This window comes from Pristis pectinata, chromosome 1 (genome assembly GCF_009764475.1).
Source record: "Pristis pectinata isolate sPriPec2 chromosome 1, sPriPec2.1.pri, whole genome shotgun sequence".
Lineage (NCBI taxonomy): Eukaryota > Metazoa > Chordata > Chondrichthyes > Rhinopristiformes > Pristidae > Pristis > Pristis pectinata.
The window spans coordinates 77,124,356-77,142,897 of NC_067405.1; the positions used below are offsets into that span (position 1 = coordinate 77,124,356).

Below are 18,542 nucleotides of genomic sequence, written 5' to 3' on the forward strand. Positions count from 1 at the left end.
ACACTTGGCAAAGCAAAGTGAAACATTCTGAGGCCACAAAAGGCACAGAACAAATGCAAGTCTTTCGTTGGAAAATATGTGCTTCTGTTAATCCCACTCACCTGTAGGCGAGGATGAGGAAATGATCCTCATCAGTAGGTAGTGGCCTAGAAATTCTTCTTTATCCTTCGTGGTTAGACCCTGTAATTCACTGAAATGTTCCAGGGACTTCATGTGTCTGATGTGCTTAAACAGAGGGCGTTACATTAAATATCATACAATAACCGTCCTGGGATGACTTCAGAAAATTCATTTGTGTGTGTATGTGTGTGTACGTGTGCATGTGTGTGTGTGTGTGTGTGTGTGTGTGTGTGTGTGTGTGTGTGTGTGTATGTATGTGCATGTGTGTGTGAGAGCATGTGTGTGTGTATGTATGGCCTGTGGCCTGTGATTGACAGTGACAGAACAGGTAGGGATTGCTTTTGCCCAACTTGAGGGAACCAGCCCATAATCTTCCTGCAGGTAGGTCACACCACTCCTCCCTCCAAATGTTCTCTGCAACCTAAGATCCCTGACTTCAGCCTAATCACATCTCTGACCACCACACAGACAGTCCCATCTTTGAATCCCAATGACCAGGTCGTCCTACCACCTGCCCCCACACCACTCCCCTTATGTGATCCTCTTAGTCTTAATCCTAACGCCACAACTAAAGATTCAGTCTTCCCTCATCTCAGAAGTGGCAGAGAAATGACCTTTGTGCATATACTTGCATGTGAGGTCCAAGCCGTTGTGCTTGAAGCCTTGTGCCTTGTATAACAGAATTTTGCTTTTGCTTAAGATATGAGCAGGTCTGCTACACTGTGTTGGTTTAATGGATCAGTTGAGGATCTGATCCATTTTGAGGCCGCCACCTTCGTTCCCAGAGCCCTTGTCAAACTCTGGGATTAATATAGATGGGTACTTGATGGTCGCCATGGACATGGTGGGCTGAAGGACCTCATTCTGTGCTGCATGACTCAATGACTCTATGACTATGACTTTGCAGGATACAACAAAGAAAACACATGTTAAACATTACCCGATGATAGGACGATTAAGAAGGTATATGGCATGTTTACTTTAATTAGTCGTGGCATTGAGTTCAAGAGTCAAGAAGTTGTGTTGTAGCTTTATAAAACTCTAGTTGAGCTGCATCTGGTGTATTGTATTCAATTCTGGTTGCCCCATTACAGGAAGGATATGGAGGCTTTGGAGAGGGTGCAGAAGAGGTTTAACAGGATGCTGCCTGAATTAGAGGGCATGTACTATAAGGAGAGGTTGGACAAACTAGGCTTGTTTTCTCTGGAGTGGCGGAGGCTGAGGGGAGACCTGATAGAAGTTTATAAAATTATGAGAGGCATAGGTAGACCACTGGTATCTTTTTCCCAGGGTTGAAATGTCTAATACTAGGGGGTATGCATTTAAAGTGAGAGGGAGTAAGTTCAAAGGAGATGTGCAGGGCAAGTTTTTTACACAGATAGTGGTGGGTGCCTGGAATGCACTGTCAGGGGTGGTGGTGGAGGCAGATATGACAGAGGCATTTAAGAGGCTCTTAGATAGTGCAGAGAATGGAGGGATATGGGCCTTGTGTAGGCAGAAGGAATTAATTTAATTAGGCATTTAATTACTTGTTTAATTAGTTCGGCACAACATAATGGGCTGAAGGGCCTGTTCCTGTTCTCTGTTCGATGTCTATGTAATATTTCACACACAAAATAGTTATGATAAAAGCAAAGATCTTGGACTGTGGAATTTTAGCGAGGAATGTCACCAGGAAATGTGCAAGGCTCACTGCTGTTCACAGAACATAAAACAGAACAGTACAGCACAGGCACAGGCCCTCCGGCCCCACTGCGTCTGTGTCGAGTTCACTCCAAACGTGACTCAAAACCTGGTAGAAACTATGCAGGAAGCACTAGCAGCTAGAAGAGAGTGTGGCAAACTGCAGTAATTGGGAGTAAGTTTAGAGGACATAGTAAGATTTCAGGGGAAGTTTGGTGCAAGCAGATATGCAAATCATTGGGGTTAGAAGCATAGATGAGTTAAAACAATCAGAAACCAAGTGGACCCTTATACGGAGAACATAGGACAGCACAGCACAGTATGGGGCCTTCGGCCTATGATATTGTACCAATCTATATAAACCTTACTTTTATTACTCCGAGAGCACAACATAAAAATAAAAAAGATACTTACAAACCTACATAAACAGTAAGTTTTGGAACTGGATATGGAATTTAAGCACGAGGTTTCATTTACAAATTGAGAATGGGAAAAAAAATTGGTGTGGCAGATGGGAAGATTTTACTGTATGTGGTAAATCTCTCAAAGTGGATTTCCAGTGACCCATTGTGCAGGCTGGTGAGCTTTGACTGGGATCGCTAAAGACTGGGAAATTTATTTTTGAAAACGTTAAAAAGACGCCTCAGAAAAATATGTGAAAAGAGAACAAGAGTAAATGAAGACATCTTTGCTTTGTGCGAAGTGCATTAACATTAGAATGTATTTTGAACAAGCAACCTATACAAGCATGGTACAAATAAACAGATGGCGTGGAATGACAGCAAATTATACACAGGCGTTGCCAGCCAGCCGCAGTTTGCAGAGATAATTACCTCAAATGAACTCTAATGCGGCAACAAAGTGACACTTAAACAAGGCCTGTGACAAGATGTGTAATTACAGCAATAAACTTTTGAACCCATCAAAGGAACAAATGAGATATCATTTTGGAGAAACCAGGGAGAAACTGACCCAAAAAAGGGCAAATCGTTGTAACCTCCGCAGCGAGAAACAGCCCAAAAGGGAGGTTCACTGGTTGACAGGCGAACAATGGCTGGGCTTGATTGTGGCCTTTTACGATTGTGCCTGCTTTTATCTTGTGTCGCTAGATGTCTGCACCACACAGCACAGGAGGAGGCAACTCATGGTGCCTCTGCCAATCCTTTGCAGGAGATATCCAATTAGTCCCATTTCCCTGCTTTCCCTTCCAAGTCGACTGATGGAGCAATACACGTTGGCGTCCGATAAACATCATAATGTCTTAAGGTTGATGTGAAGCCAGAAGCTGTGTCTTACGTGAACTCCAGGAAGCAAGAGAAAAGAGTGCATTATTGCAGAGAAAACCCCACAAAACAGTGCAGAAGATCATTATTTACCTTTGCCTATAAGGAGCAGAGAGAGCTGCTGCCTCACATCTCCAGCGACCCAAATTAGGTTCTAACTTTGTGTGTTGTCGGTGTGGAATTCGCACATTCTCCATTTGACCACATCGATTTCCCTCCCCAGGTGCTCTAGTTTCCTCCCACGTCCTTAGGACGTGCTGGCAGATAAATTAATTGGTCACAGTAAATCACCCCTGGTGTAGGTAGGTGGCAGGAGAATGGAGGTTGGGAGAGAGAGTTGAGGGGGATGCTGAAGGAAAGTGGAATTAGTGTAAATGGGTGCTTGATGGCCGGTGCAGACTTGGTGGGCTGAAGGGCCTGTTCCCATCCTGCTTGGAATTGGAATTGGTTTATTATTGTCACATGTACTGAGGTACAGTGAAAAACTTTGTTTTAGATGCCATCTAGACAGATCATTTCAAAACATAAGTACATCAAGGTAGTACAAAGGGGAAAGCAATAACAGAGTGCAGAATATAGTGTTACAGTTACAGTTACAGAGAAAGTGCAGTGCAGATAGTATGACTCTATGACTCTAGAAATGGAGTTTGGTTGTTAAATTTTCGGTTGCCATTGCAATTGTTTCCCAGTTCTTTTGTGAAATTATTGTAAGTATGAACCTTGTCTGCACCTTAGAAAGTATCCGAACTGGATACATCACGGCTTGGTATGGCAACTGCTCCGCCCGAGACCACAAGAAACTGCAGAGAGTTGTGGACACAGCTCAGCACATCATGGAAACCAGCCTCCCCTCCATGGACTCTGTCTACACTTCTTGCTGCCTCAGTAAAGCAGCAAACATGATTAAAGACCCCTCCCACCCCTGGCATTCTCTCTTCTCCCCCATCCCATTGGGCAGAAGATACAAAAGCCTGAAAGCACATACCACCAGACTTAAGGACAGCTTCTATCTCACTGTTGTAAGACTATTGAACAGTCCCCTAGTGCGCACCTTATTGTCTGCCTGCACTGCACTTCCTCTGTAACTGCAACTGTAATACTATATTCTACATTCTGTTATTGCTTTTCCCTTGTACTGTGATAAGACTATTGAACAGTTCCCTTATACAATGAGATGGACTATGACCTCATGATTTACCTTGTTGTGACCTTGCAGCTTATTGCACTGCACTTTCTCTGTAGCTTTGACACTTTGTACTGTTATTGTTTTTACCTATACTACTTCAATGCACTCTGTACTAACTCAGTGTAACTGCACTGTGTAAAGAATTGACCTGTACGATCGGTTTGTAAGACAAGTTTTTCACTGTACCTCGGTACAAGTGACAATAATAAACCAATTTACCGATTTAAAGGTAGCCAGTGAGTCCATCTTCTAAAACAATGTGGCCGATGTGAGAATGAAACTGGAGCAAGAGCAGGCTCGACAGATTCCTGAGCGTGCCTCAACATTCAATAAAATAATATACAGTCCTTCACCCTGCAATGCACTTGGGTGTGGGCCATGGACACTACTGCTGGCAAGCTCCAACCACAATAACATCTACAAAGCACCAGGGTGCTTAATGTGTCCTGGCCCTATAGCAGGGCACTCCTGTGCGTGGTGCCAAGGATGTCATTACACCCTGTACCCCATGAGTTATTTGTATACCATACATATTTGCTGGGGGTGGAACAGCTCCAGTGACCCAAAGTTCAATCCTGACCTCGGGTACTCTCTGTGTGGAATTTGCTTGTTCTCCCTGTGACTTCATGGGTTAACTCCAGGTGCTCTGGTTTCCTCCCATCTCCCAAAGACATGCAGGTTGGTGGGTTAATGGGCACTGTGAATGGCCACATGTGTGTAGGTCAGTGTAGAATCTGGGTGAGTTAATTGGTAAATTGGTTTATTATTGTCACACATACCGAGGTACAGTGAAAATTTGTCTTGCATACCATTCATACAGATCAATTCATTACACAGTGCATTGAGGTAGTACAAGGTAAAACAATAACAGAATTCAGAATAAAATGTTACAGTAGCAGAGAAAGTACAGTGCAGGTAGACAATAAGTTGCAATGTCATAATGAGGTAGATTGTGAGGTCAAGCGTCCATCTTATCGTACTAGGGAACTGTTCAATAGTCTTATAACAGTGCAATAGAAGCTGTCCTTGAGCCTACTAGTACATGCTTTCAGGCTTTTGTATCTTCTGCCCGTTAGGAGGGGGGAAAAGAGAGATTGTGTAGAGTGGGTGAGGTCTTTGATTATGCTGGCTGCTTTTCCGAGGCAGAGTCCATGGAGGGTAGGTTGGTTTCTGTGATGTGCTGAGTTGTGTCCACAACCCTCTGCAGTTTCTTGCAGTCAGGGGCAGAGCAGTTGCCATACCAAGCCATAATACATGTGGATAGGATGCTTTCCATAGTACATCGATAAAAATTAGTGAGGGTCAATGGGGCCATGCCAAATTTCTTCAGCTTCCTGAGGAAGTAGAGGTGCTGGTGAGCTTTCTTGGCCGTGGTGTCTATGTGGTTGAACCAGGACAGACAATTGGTGATGTTCACTTTTAGAAACTTGAAGCTGGAATTCAAGTAGGATTGGTGTAAATGGGTCTTTAATGGTCGGATTTGGTGGGCCGAAGGCCTATTTCCATGCTGTATGTCTGTACGGCTCTATAACTTACACTGCATACTCACTTTGATGGCGTTCCTCTCAACTCTCTCTCTTAGAGAGTAAATAAGTTAGTTTTAAGTTGCTGAAAGATGAACCTGCTACTCAACGCAGAATCTAAAATCTCTCCAAAGTTTTTAGTGCAACCGCCAAATCACTCGTTGCTTCTGATGGTTCGTGTGGATTTTTTTATGTCTGCTCTCTCACAAGGTTGTGGATTGATGTACTCTTCCAGATTTCTGACTCCCTCTATAAATGATATAACTTTAGCTTTCATCAGAGCAACTAACTTAGTGAGTGTGTGTTCCACTCTGAAGCTGATCCCTGTGGGTAATATGTTTTCTTTGATTCACTCACTGCAGCAGTGTACGCCTGAGGAGTCTCAGTGCTCTTTTCTGCCTCGGTAATATTCTTGGCCACTAAAAAGCATTTTTATCCTCTTCATCCAGGATTTGAAGGATTCACGCACCTTGCTCTACACCCCCAGGCTGTCCGTGAAGTCTGCTGGATCTTGAGGTGGCATTTCTTCTCTTTTCCTTCCAGAGTGGTTTTCAGTCAAGCCTCCTACCTGTTTGCACACTGGACTACGTTGGAGACACAAACTGCCCACCTTGTCTTAATTCTTTTCAAATTAATAGGTGTGCTTGAAGAGCCCGTGCTGCTGTTCAAGCTGTCCAACTGCACACTCACTGAGCCCATTCTCAGTGCATTTGATGCTCAGGAGTGCTTTCTCCTCTTTCTGCTGGCTTTATCTTGCAACCACAGAGTTTCATCAAGGTGCATCAATGAGCGTCTCCTCTCGATGGCTTTACCTGTCATTGCAAATCCACGCTGAAGACTATCCTCATCACCAATTACGATGCGTTTTCAGGTGGCCCTCAGAATGCTGGGAGCCTTGGCAAGCTCTAAGCACCATAATAACTGGAGGGCACAGGAACTTTAAAACAAGAGTGGGGTCAAGGTTGTATGTGAATGCTGCTTATATGATGCTCTGTACCTGTGATGCTGCTGCAAGTCTTTCATTGCAGCTGTGCATACATGTACTTGTACATATGACAATAAATGCAACTTTGACTTTATTCTGCCCTAACAGCAAAGCACTCTAGCATGCGATGCACACACCTCATGTACTCATGATGACACCATTAAGTTCTACAGCCATATAACCTCTCTAATATCATACATAACACACTGCAGGCCTCAATTTAATTTTCCCAATCCATCTCCACAGTGATTCCTTCTGCATCCTAAATTCTATTTCATTCTATCAGTCGAGAATACACTCCATGACTAAGTAACCAACAGCATTCTTGAGCAGAGGTTCCAAAGTTCTACAGACACATTGGTCGGGAAATTTTATCTCACCTCAGTCCTAAATGACAAAGCCTTTATTCTGAGATGAAGACCCTTGGTTTGCCACTCCATAGTCAGAGAAACAGTGACTGTCCAACTTGGCCACCTTAGGATGGTTGAATAGTCACACTGGACGTGGTATGTAAGTCACCATTTCCAATTATTCCTCTTCTGTGATCCAAACTAGTGGGTTAATAAACCATGATTGTGCTGTTGGGTTACACAAGGAAGTCCAAGTTTGTCCTCCAATGTGAGTGGAGTTAGTAATACTCAGGATGGAGAGTCAGTGGGGGATGGTGCGATTGTCCATAGTATGTCCAGCTAGGGAAGGAGAGATCGGCTAAGTTGCTATTCCTCACCTTTATTGGCCACCTCCCCCACCCAAACCCGGAAACATTCACTGATTGTGTGTTGCTAAGGCGAGGTAATGGAGAGACGCTGGTGACCAGCGTCAGGGCAGAACACACTTATAGACATTTACGTGGGCAATTGATGTGTCACTAAAGCAGTGTTTCAGAAACGGATATCTGTCCCTAAGCAGGGAAATAGGAGCTGGTACCCTGTAACGGGTATCAAATCGAGAACACAGACATTACCCAGGACATTCATGGATATACCTGCCCACCCCTCCCTCTTCCCACTGAACGGCCCACCCACAGCTTACAGCGTTAAACCACCTTCCAGTGTCTCCTTATGAGATAGGACCTATTAATGTACAAGTTGTGCAAAGTTAGTCACATCAGGCAAATCACCTGAGAGTCAATGCAAGCAATCAGATGAGCTGAAATTTCTTCCTTCAGAAGGTGATAAACCTGTGAAATTCTCAACTACAGAAGACTGTGGTGGCCAAGTCACCGAAGATAGAGTCATAGAGTCATCAGCACGGAAACAGGCCCTTCGGCCCAACTCGTTCATGCCGACCATGGTGCCCACCAAGCTTGTCCCAATCGGCCCATATCCTTCTAGATCTCTCCTATCCATGTACTTACCCAAAATGACTTTTAAATGTTATTGTACCTGCCTCAACCACTTTCTCTGGAGGTTCATTCCATATTTGCATCACCCTCTGCATGAAGACGTTGCCCCTCAGGTGCCTTTTAAATCTTTCCCATCTCACCTTAAAACAATGCCCTCTAGTTTTTGATTCCCTCTCACTGGGAAAAAGACTGTGTGCATTCACCCTATCTATACCCCACATGATTTTATACACCACTACAAGGTCAACCCTCAGTCATGTATGTTCCAAGGAATAAAGTCTAAGTCTGCCCAATGAATCCCTATAACTCAGGCCCTTGAGTCCTGGCAGCATCCTCGTAAATCTTCTCTGCACTCATTCCACTTTAATGATGTCTTTCCTATAACAGGGTGACTAGAACTGTACAAGTGTGGTCTTGTCACCAGCGTCTTGTACAAGTGCAACATAACATCCCAACTCCTATACTCAATGCCCTGACAGATGAAGGCCAATATGCCAAATACCTTCTTCACCACCCTCTCTACCTGTGATGCAACTTTCAGCAAACTATGTACTTGTACTCCTAGGTCCCTCTGTTCCGTTACACTCCCCAGGGTCTAACCATTCCCTGTATAAGTCCTACCCTGGTTTGACTTCCCAAAATGCAAAATTCAACTTATCTGAATTGAAAGCCATTTGCCAATCTTCAGCTCACTTACCTCACTGATCAAGATCTTCCTGTAATTTTTGATAACCTACTTCACTGTCTACGATACCACCTATTTTAGTATCATCCGCAAACTTACTAACCATGCCTTGTATGGTGACATCAAAATCGTTTATATAAATAACAAACAAAAAAGGTCCCAGCACTGACCCCTGTGGTGCGCCACAAGACACAGGCCTCCAGTCCGAGAAACAACCTTTGACCATCACTACCATCGAGCCAATTATGAATCCAATTAGCTATCTCTCCCTGGATCCCATGCAATCTAACCTTCCAGACCAGCTTGCCACACATATGTGTAACAAGTTGGTAGGTGAATAGATTTCTAGACATACAAGCCATCAAGGGGCTTGAGGAGAGAGCAGGAATATAGTATTGAGAGAGAAGATCAGTCATGATAATGATCAGTGATGGTGGTACATGTTTTGGTCAGGCTGGTCAGGCTTCCATGTGGATGGGACCGTCCTCAGCCTCGCTGGTCGGTTCCATGTTGGTCCAGGAGTCAGGATGGTAGATCAGTCGCTCCAAGAGATCAGACCTGTAAGCATATTTAAAAGAATTTTGTTAGCAATTCTTAAAGTATTAGTATTTCGATTTTTTTAGAGTAGAACAATTATAATAGATGTATTGAGTAGATCTGCTTGGGAGTACCTTGCAAAGAGTTGCCACGCCATTTTGGGTTTAATGCCTGCGTTCGAAGTTCTGACCTAAACAACATTTATGGAGGGGCTGATAAGTTGCAAGTAACATCTGTGCCACACAAGTGCCAGGCAATGAAAATATTGGACAAGAGAGAGTCTAACCACCTACCCTTGACATTCAGCAGTAATATTATCACCAAGGTCCCCCACCATCAATGTACTGGGGACTCACCATTAATCAGAAGCCCAGTTGAACCAGCCACAGAACCGATCAGAGGCTAAGGATCCAGTAGTGAGTTACTCATCTCGGACAACTGAAAGCCTTTCCACCATCTACAAGGCACAAATCAGGAGAATGATGGAATTCGTTTTGCTTGCCTGAATGAGTGCATGTGACACCATCAAAGGCAAAACAGCCCACTTGATTGGTACTCAGTTCATTCCGTCCAACTCTAGAAACCAATGGCTGCAGTGACTCTCATCTGCAGAATGTAGTGTAGTTAATTACCCAGGCTCCATCCCCAAAACCAATGACCTCTACCACCAAGGAAAACAAGGGCAGCTAGTGGGAAAACCATGGCCTGCAAGTTCACTACAAGTCACACACGGCCCTGACTTCGGGATGTATTCCCTTTCCTTCATCGTTGTTGGGACTAAATCCTGGAGTTCCCTCCTCAACAGTACTGTAGGAATGCCTTCACCAGTGATTCAAGACTCACCACCACCTTCTGAAGGAGTAATTAGGGATGCTGGTATTGGCAAAAGGAATATCTCACTACAGTGCCTGTCTGCGATGGACACAAAGAATCCCATGTCCCCCCTTTTGAAGAACAACAGAGGTGATCTCCCTTATGTTCTGTCCAGTTTTTTCCCCTTGCTCAATTTCACTTAAAAGAGATGATACAGTCATTTTCACATTGTTATTTTATGGATGGAGCTTGTGCTATCCCAGTGACAATCCGTCAAAGGAATTTGTTAGCAGTAGATTGCTTTGTAATATTCTTAGATTATGGAAAGTGCAAAGGCAAGACTTTTTTTTCGCTTATCTACACTCTTTGTGCATGCGATACTGGCCTTCATTCATCAGGACGTTGAATACAAGAGCAGAGAGGTTTTGCTCCAACTTATTAAAACATTGGTCAGGCCTCAGCTGGAGTACTGCTTGCATGTCTGGAAAGGGTGCAGAGGAGATTCACCAGGATGTTGCCTGGGATGGAGTATTTCAGTTATGGAGAACCTGAGGACACAAGAGACTACAGATTCTGGAATCTGGAGCAACACACAAAGCACTGGAAGAACTCAATGGGTCAGGCAGCATCTATGGAGGGAAACGGACAGACAAAGTTTCGGGTCGAGACCCTTCATCTGGACTGAATGAAAGAGGGGAGATAGCTAATATACAAAGATGGAGGGAAGGGATGGAGCAAGAGCAGGTGATCGGTAGATCCAGGTGAGGGGGATGATAGACAAGTGAGGGGGGAGGGAGCAAAGGAATGATGTCAGAAGTTGTGAGAGGTGGAAGTGACAAAGGGCTGAAGATGGTGGAATCTGATAGGAGAGGAAGGTTGAGCATGGGCTAAGGGAGGAAGGTAGAGGGGAACCAATGGGAGGAGTATGTGGGTGATGGGCAGATGGAGAGGGTGGGGGAGGGGAAAGAGATAGGGAGATTGGGACCAGTTGGATCAGGAGGAGAGAGAAAAAAATGGGGGAAAAGGAACAGAGTTTGTGAATTCAATGTTCATGCCACCAGTCTGGAGACTGCCCAGGCTATTCCTATAATTTGCATCCTGTCTGTTTTGGAGTGAAGGACATTAAGAGGGGACATGATTGAGGTATAGAAAATTATGACAGATATAGATAAGGTTGAGGGCAGGAAACTTTGCCCCTTATCAGAAATGAATAAAACTAGAGGACATAGATTTAGGGTAAGGGGTAACAGATTTAGAGGGGATCTGAGGGAACCTTTATCACCCAGAGACTGGTGTGTACCTTGAATACACTGCCTGAGAGAGTGTGGAAGCAGAGTCACTGACAGCATTTAAGAAGTGTCTGGACGAGCATTTGAATCGCCTAGGCATAGAAGGCCACAGGCCACGTATTGGAAGATGGAATTAGTATGGAGGGTGCCCACTGGTTGGCATGGACATGATGGACCATATGGCCTGTTTCGTGCTGTATGACTCTTTGTTTCAGGTTCTCCCAGTGACCGTGAGCTCCCCCTTTTTACTGTTCCTTGAAACAAATTTTCCCTGAATTCCTGATTCGAATTTTCAGTGATTATTGCATATTTATATCTATCAGCTTTGGACTAAAAGTGGGAACATCTTATATTCATCCTATCAAAATGCTCTTTGGTTTATAGACACTGGGGAGGGTGTCTAGAGGGGTCTAGAAGGAGTAGATAGTGAAAACCTTTCTCCTCAGAAGTGTTTGAAACTAGAGGGCACAGGTTTAAGGTAAGGAATCGGATGTTTAGAGGGGATCTGAAGAAGTATTTTTTCACCCAGAGAGTGGTTGAAATCTGGAACAAACTGCCTAAGTAGCTGGTGGAGACAAGTACTCTCACAACATTTAAGAAGTATCTGAAGGAGCACTTAAATTTCCAAGGCATAGAAGACTACAAACCAAGTGCTGGTAGATGGGATTAGTGTACACGGGTACTTGATGGTCGACATTGATGGCTGAAGGGCTCCATGCTTCTGTACTCCATGACTGTATAGTTCTATATGTATCAGGTTATCTCCCAATCTTCTCCTTCCAAGTGAAAAGATTGTCACCTTGTTCAGTTTTTGTTGTAATTTCCAAACACTGCACTAGAATCTTTATTGAACGTTCACCAATTTTCATGCATTATTGTAATAATATGGAAACTATTGTATAATACTACAGATGACAGAGGTTGCAGAAAGACATTCACCACCAATAAATGCCAGAGTTGTCCAACATTCAATAAAGATTCTAGTGCAGTGTTTCGAAATTACAACAAAAACTAAACAAGGTAACAATCTTTTTACTTGGAAGGAGAAGACTGGGAGATAACCTGAATGTCTCTATCCCAGCAATTACCAATTTACCAATTAGCAATTTACCAATTTTCCATTTACCATTTACCAATTTAATTCTAATTAATGTGTTTTTGAAATGCAGTCACCACACAGTTGATTGGCATGTTTGGTGTATACTTGGTGATGGATTGGGTGTAACTTTGGTTCTTGTCCACAGGTGGAAGATGCCACAAATCTTGCAATGGCCGATGTTGGGGTCCATCTGAGAATCAATGTCAGACCCGTGAGTATCCTTCGTAAAGCACGTTTATGCAACAAATGTTCACTCTGGACCTCCAAGAGCACTTGCTTATGTTTGAAATCCTTACATGATCAGAATCTGATGAATCCAGTTGCAAATTACATTTTTTAAACATGGAGTAAGCAACACAAAAGTGGCCCAGATGGAAGACTAGAGACTATATATCAAACATTTGGAATGGGTGGTGCTCAGGACCATCCAGTGAAAGCAGCTTCACCAGACAATAATAATCTGCTTTGAGGGTTTACTTTGTTGACAATCACTGCCGACATGAGGTGAAAAGACAGCCCTGTAATTTTGAATAGATTGATGCTAATGTGCTTTCCACATTGGACAGTCAACTCACACCACCTGTTCACCACCAACAGTGGCCCAGGGGACTTCAACATCTCCTTGAGGTTGGGCTACCTATCTCTGGAGAGATATCTTATGCCTCTTTTATATCAGATCCTGGCCTCTGATTTGCTCAACTCCCTCTGCAGATCTTGTTACCTCAATAAAAATGGAATGTGCAAGTCTCCTTCATGCACATCAATGAAATATTGTTCCTCTTCCAGCAAGAGTGATTTTAATTTTCAGGTATTGTTTTGCAATCTGTCAGAGAATAATTGCCCAGGATGGAATGCAGCTCTGCCTCCTCCTTACTGAACAGGAAGAAGAATATACGTATAAAGGAAATCTTACGAACAGATTAGAATTTCCTCCCTCTTCCACCCATTCAATACTGTGGTTGTTGATGCCTATTATTAGCATTACCCTCAAGCTCATTCACCTAACTAACTTCTTTGCCAGTCCACCCCATCTCATTATTTGGCTCTTGACAAAATTGACCAACCAACTGGTGTATAAATTTCAAGTTTAAGTCAAGTTGCGTTTATTGTCATGTGCACAGGTATAGTGAGCTGCAGGTACAATGATAAACAGCAGCATCACAGGCACATAGTTTCAGACAACAACACACTGAACGTAAGTTATACATAAATTATACAAGACAGTGAAGAAATAAAAGACATTCATGCAAAAACAAAACATAATCAGAGACAAGTCCACGGCAGTGCTAGAGGTGGTCCGTAGTGTTCCGTTGCTGAGGTAGGATTAGGGTTGTGGAGGTCAATTCAAAAACTTGATGGTTGTAGGGAAGTAGCTGTTCCTGAACCTGGTGGTGTGGGACTTCAGGCTTCTGTACCTCCTGCCCAACGGTAGTAGTGAGAAGATGGCATGACCCAGATGGTGGGGATCTTTGATGATAAATGCTGCCGTCTTGAGGCAGTGCCTCTTATAGATGCTATCACAGGTGTTTCTCAAGTCCAGACAAGTAGACTTTGCATAGATCCCACATGCACAAGGTACGAACTGGGCTGGGTAGAAAGTTCTTTTGGTACTCTAGGTGCTGATTGGCTTCCAGTTCCTTGCACAAGATGCAATTGCACATGATTGGAGTGAGCTGGGATGTCCAACAGGCACTGCAGCCGATAGCACCATTGATGGCCACCCACGCCGGTATGGAAGTCGAAGGTGATATCAGTCCTTGTGCACTGAATGAGGGTAGTGATACTGTTGTTGGCAGGTGATGTTATCTCTGTGCATCCATGTCCTTCACTCTGGTCCCATCTGTCACCTCTGCCTGTGACACCTTGACTATTCACCTGGGGTGATAGCTCACCCCCACCCCTCCCCGAATGTCCCATCGGAAGAAGACATTCTTCTCTCCACTCAACAACCAAGGCCTTCGGAGCAGCATTGTGAAAATCAGGGTACCCATGAGCTTCATGTGACGAGGCTTCCCACAAGCTCCCAAAATCAATGGAATGAGTTGCAACCTTTGCTGCCACAAGGCTCTTCCCCATCAGGAGGTGCAGGCATGGTGTCAATCTGTGCCAGCCTGCTCTGGCTGATGCTACAACCTTGGTGAAACTGTTAAGGCCCGTGGGTGAAGTGCTGCAAATTGTTTAATGACCATGGTCAAAGTCAGAACTAACATTGTCTCCTAACATCAACATCACAAGGCTCACTCAGTGCTCTGCTGTTCTCACCCCATCACTCGCCAGTCAATATCCTCCTCCTTCTACCTATCATTCAAACGTCCCACCACACCTTCACTCACTCACCATTTCTCCAAGTCCCACTTCCCTGATTTGACTTCAGATTCATAATGTAGCATCGGCAGTTTTTCAGTTTTCAAAAATTTGCTTTCTGTTGTGAAACAGATTCGGGGTCTCAGAAGGCAAGGACTCTCCCACCACCCCTTGACTCAGTGCAGGCACGGCTCTATGCTACTAGGGACTCTAACTAAAATGCTCCCAACCCTTTAACAGTGCACACCTCACCAATGATTTCTCCAGCTCCGTCCACGGTCCTCGGCCTGGAGTGAAGCAGGGTGATCCCTCAAAGCAGACAAAGAGGAAGAGCCGAGCACATGTGGCGCTCTTTATAGTGCTGGAGGGCTGGGGGGTCCAGCCCAGGTAATTTACAAAGGCCAGTGGCCCGGTGCCAGCAAGGACTAATCGATTACAAAGGCCAATGGTCAAGTGTGCGCTGACGCGTGAGGCAGGGCCAAACCTTGATTGGCAGTGGTGTGTCTTCCGACCAGGTAGGGGGCAGTGCTGTCACATGACAGCCATGACCCTCCACAATACACCTTCACAGTTTTTAAATTTCCACTGACCCCGGACCACAACAGATTTTTTTGGGAGGGATGGTTTCACCAGATTTTAATCAATCTAAACACCCACTTATTAACACTCAGTGGAACGGAGGCCCGATCAGAGAAACATACACTTATTTAACACTTCAAATGATGAAGACAGGGAATGGTACAGTAACAACCCGGTTAGCACTCACTGCCTGCTGAAATCAGGGTAATGAGGTGGGAGGGTGAACTTTACGTGGGACATTCGCTGGGTCAGGTGGGTTATGGTTGTGCGCTGTTGTCCAGAGACTCAGCCACAACTGATAGTGTTAAACGTATTGTGATCACTGGTCAATATCAAAGGACTGATTTCGGAAAGGAGGAGCGGAACCTGCCCACCCTCTCATAGAGCAGATTAGGTGCGATTCATCAAGGATGGATTTCTTGGCAAGGTGACCATCTCAATGTCTGTCAGGTCTATCCTGTTTAGCTCTCATCCCATTTTCCCAGCTCAGTAATATGACCCTGCATTAACTACACACCCTCCTTTTGCTCTTTCCTTAATTATCTTTAATTAACTCAATTTCCAGTCACCTCCCAGCTGGATGGATAAACCCCATCTTACCACATTCCCATCTCGGCTCTGACCTGAATGCCCAATCAGTTTGCTCCCTTCCTCTTCCCAAAAGTCATTTCATTGGCCAGTCCCTCAAGGGATTTTCTCAACTTCTCTCTACCTTGGGGTGAGACATCAGAGAGTCACATGCCCTACCCATTGCCAACCCATTAATTTAAAGCATTTAGGGATTCCAGTTCATAATTAAGAAAAAACAAACCTGTATATGCATAAACCATTGGATATCCCCAACCAGTGAAGCACTGTTGAAGTGTAGACACTGTTGCAATAAGAAAAGCATCAATGACTCATTGCCCGCCAAGGTTACACTGTTTGGCAACTCAACTGAAAGATCTACAGTGGAGAGGTTGTGGGACAAGTAGAACAAGAAAACTCTGCAGTGCCTGCTCACACAATCCCCAGCTTATACATCACAGAAGTCAAAGTTGAGGTTATTGTCATATGCACAAGTACATGTATGCACAGGTGCAATGGAAAACTTACTTGCAGCAGCATCACAGAGGCACATAGCATCAGATACACAACATTCACAAGAAAAACATAAATTACACAAAATTATAAAAGAAAGAACAAAATTAGAGCAGAAAGTGAAGTCCATTGTTAGACAAAGTGGTCATTGTGTTGCTATGCTGAGGTAATGATTAGGGTTGTGCAGGTTGGTTCAAGAACCGTATGGTTGAAGGGAAGTAGCTGTTCTTGAACCTGGTGGTGTGGGACTTCAGGCTTCCTTCCGCCCGATGGTAGCTGCAAGAAGATGGCATGGCCCCAATGGTGGGGATCTTTGATGATAGATTTTGCCTTCTTGAGGCAGCGCCTCCTGTATATACTACCGATAGTGGCAAGGAATGTGCCCATGATGTATTGGGCTGAGTCCACTACTCTCTGCAGCTTCTTACATTCCTGCGCATTCGAATTGCTGTACCAGACCATGATACAACCAGTCAGGATACTTTCAGCAGCACATCTATAGAAGTTTGTTACAGTGTTCGGTGACAAGCAGAACATCCTTAACCTCCTAAGAAAGTAAAGACGCTGGCACACTTTCCTTAAGATTGCATCGATGTGCTGGGCCCAGGACAGGTCATCTGATATGTTACTGCCAGGAGTTTAAAGCTGCTGACTGTCTCCACTGCTGATCCCCAAACGTAAACTGGTGCATGTTCTCCCTCCTTTCCCTTCCTGAAGTTTTGCTGACGCTGAACGAGAGGTTGTTGTTGCAGCACCACTCAACCAGAAGGGAAGATGAAGCCTGGGGCAGATGAACCATGATCATGTCGAATGGCAGGGCAGGCTCGAGGAGCCAGGTGGCCTACTCCTGCTCCTGTTTTCTTGAGCATGGTTCTCCTTGTAGGATGTGAGCAGCCACGAGGACACCCCTCCACCTCACCATGGGTTGCACTGCTGCCAGTCATTTCTTTGTTTACATTAGTGTTAGAGTCACGGAGTCACACAACACAGAAGCAGGTCATGCCGACCAAGATGCCCATCTAATCTAGTTCCACTTGCCCGCATTTGGTCCATTTCCCACTCAACCTTTCCCGTCCATGTACCTGTCCAAGTGTCTTTTAAATGTTGTTCACGTACCTGCCTCAACCACTTCCTCTGGCAGCTCATTCCATATTCAGACCACCATCTGGGTGAAAAAGTTGCCCCTCGGGTTCCTATTAAATTTTTCTCCTCTCACCCTAAACCTTTGCCCTCCAGTTCTTGATTTCCCAACCCTGGGAAAAAGACTGTGCGCGTTCACCCTATCTATGCCCCTCATTATTTTCTACATCTCTATAAGATCACCCCTCATTCTCCTACACTCCAATGAATAAAGTCCTAGCCTTCTCAACCTCTCTCTATAACTTAGTCCCTCAAGTCATGGCAACATAAATTTTTTCTGCACTATTTCCAGCTTAATGGCATCTTTCCTGTAGTAGGGTGACCAAAACTGAACACAAACTCCAAGTGCGGCCTCACCAACATCTTGTACAACTGCAACATAACATCCCAACTCCTATACTCAGTGTCCTCAATGATGAAGGCCAGCATGCCAAAAGCCTTCTTCACCACCCTCGCTACCTGTGGCACCACTTTCAGGGAACGAGGTACTTGTAACTCTTCGGTCCCTCTGTTCTATGACCTATGCTGCTCTGTTCTACAATTAAATTGAAGCTGGTAAGGATGTAACGATGTAATGGGCTGAATCTTTCTGAGTGAGTCCCCCTCCCCGCACTCATTTCTTGTGTCACCATTGCCATGAGCATCCCAGATCTGGATCACTTCGGGCTGATCTTTGTAGCTGAGACCATCCTGGAACCAGGTGTTGAGGCCCTGACCTAGCACAAGGTCTCAACCAAGATATTTGATCAACATGTACCCCCAGAATCAGGCACACCTACAGACCTCCTGTGGAAACCTTTGGTGCCACTATCAGCTTTGACAGCTGTCATTATTTTCCAGCACATCTAAGTATCTCTGACAGTCAGAAACTTTCAACAGCTTTCAAAATGA

The 18,542-nt window shown here is 44.6% G+C and overlaps 1 protein-coding gene across 7 annotated transcripts in view; it reads left to right on the forward strand.

The window, feature by feature from the left end:
• LOC127573531 (receptor tyrosine-protein kinase erbB-4-like) overlaps positions 1-18,542 on the forward strand; it is an 843,473-nt gene that overhangs the window by 522,922 nt on the left and 302,009 nt on the right. For all 7 annotated transcript variants that reach the window (XM_052021850.1, XM_052021859.1, XM_052021885.1 and 4 more), the window contains exon 5: positions 12,694-12,759. In XM_052021850.1, coding sequence (XP_051877810.1) covers positions 12,694-12,759 — 66 coding nt within the window. The remainder of the gene's footprint in view (positions 1-12,693; positions 12,760-18,542) is intronic.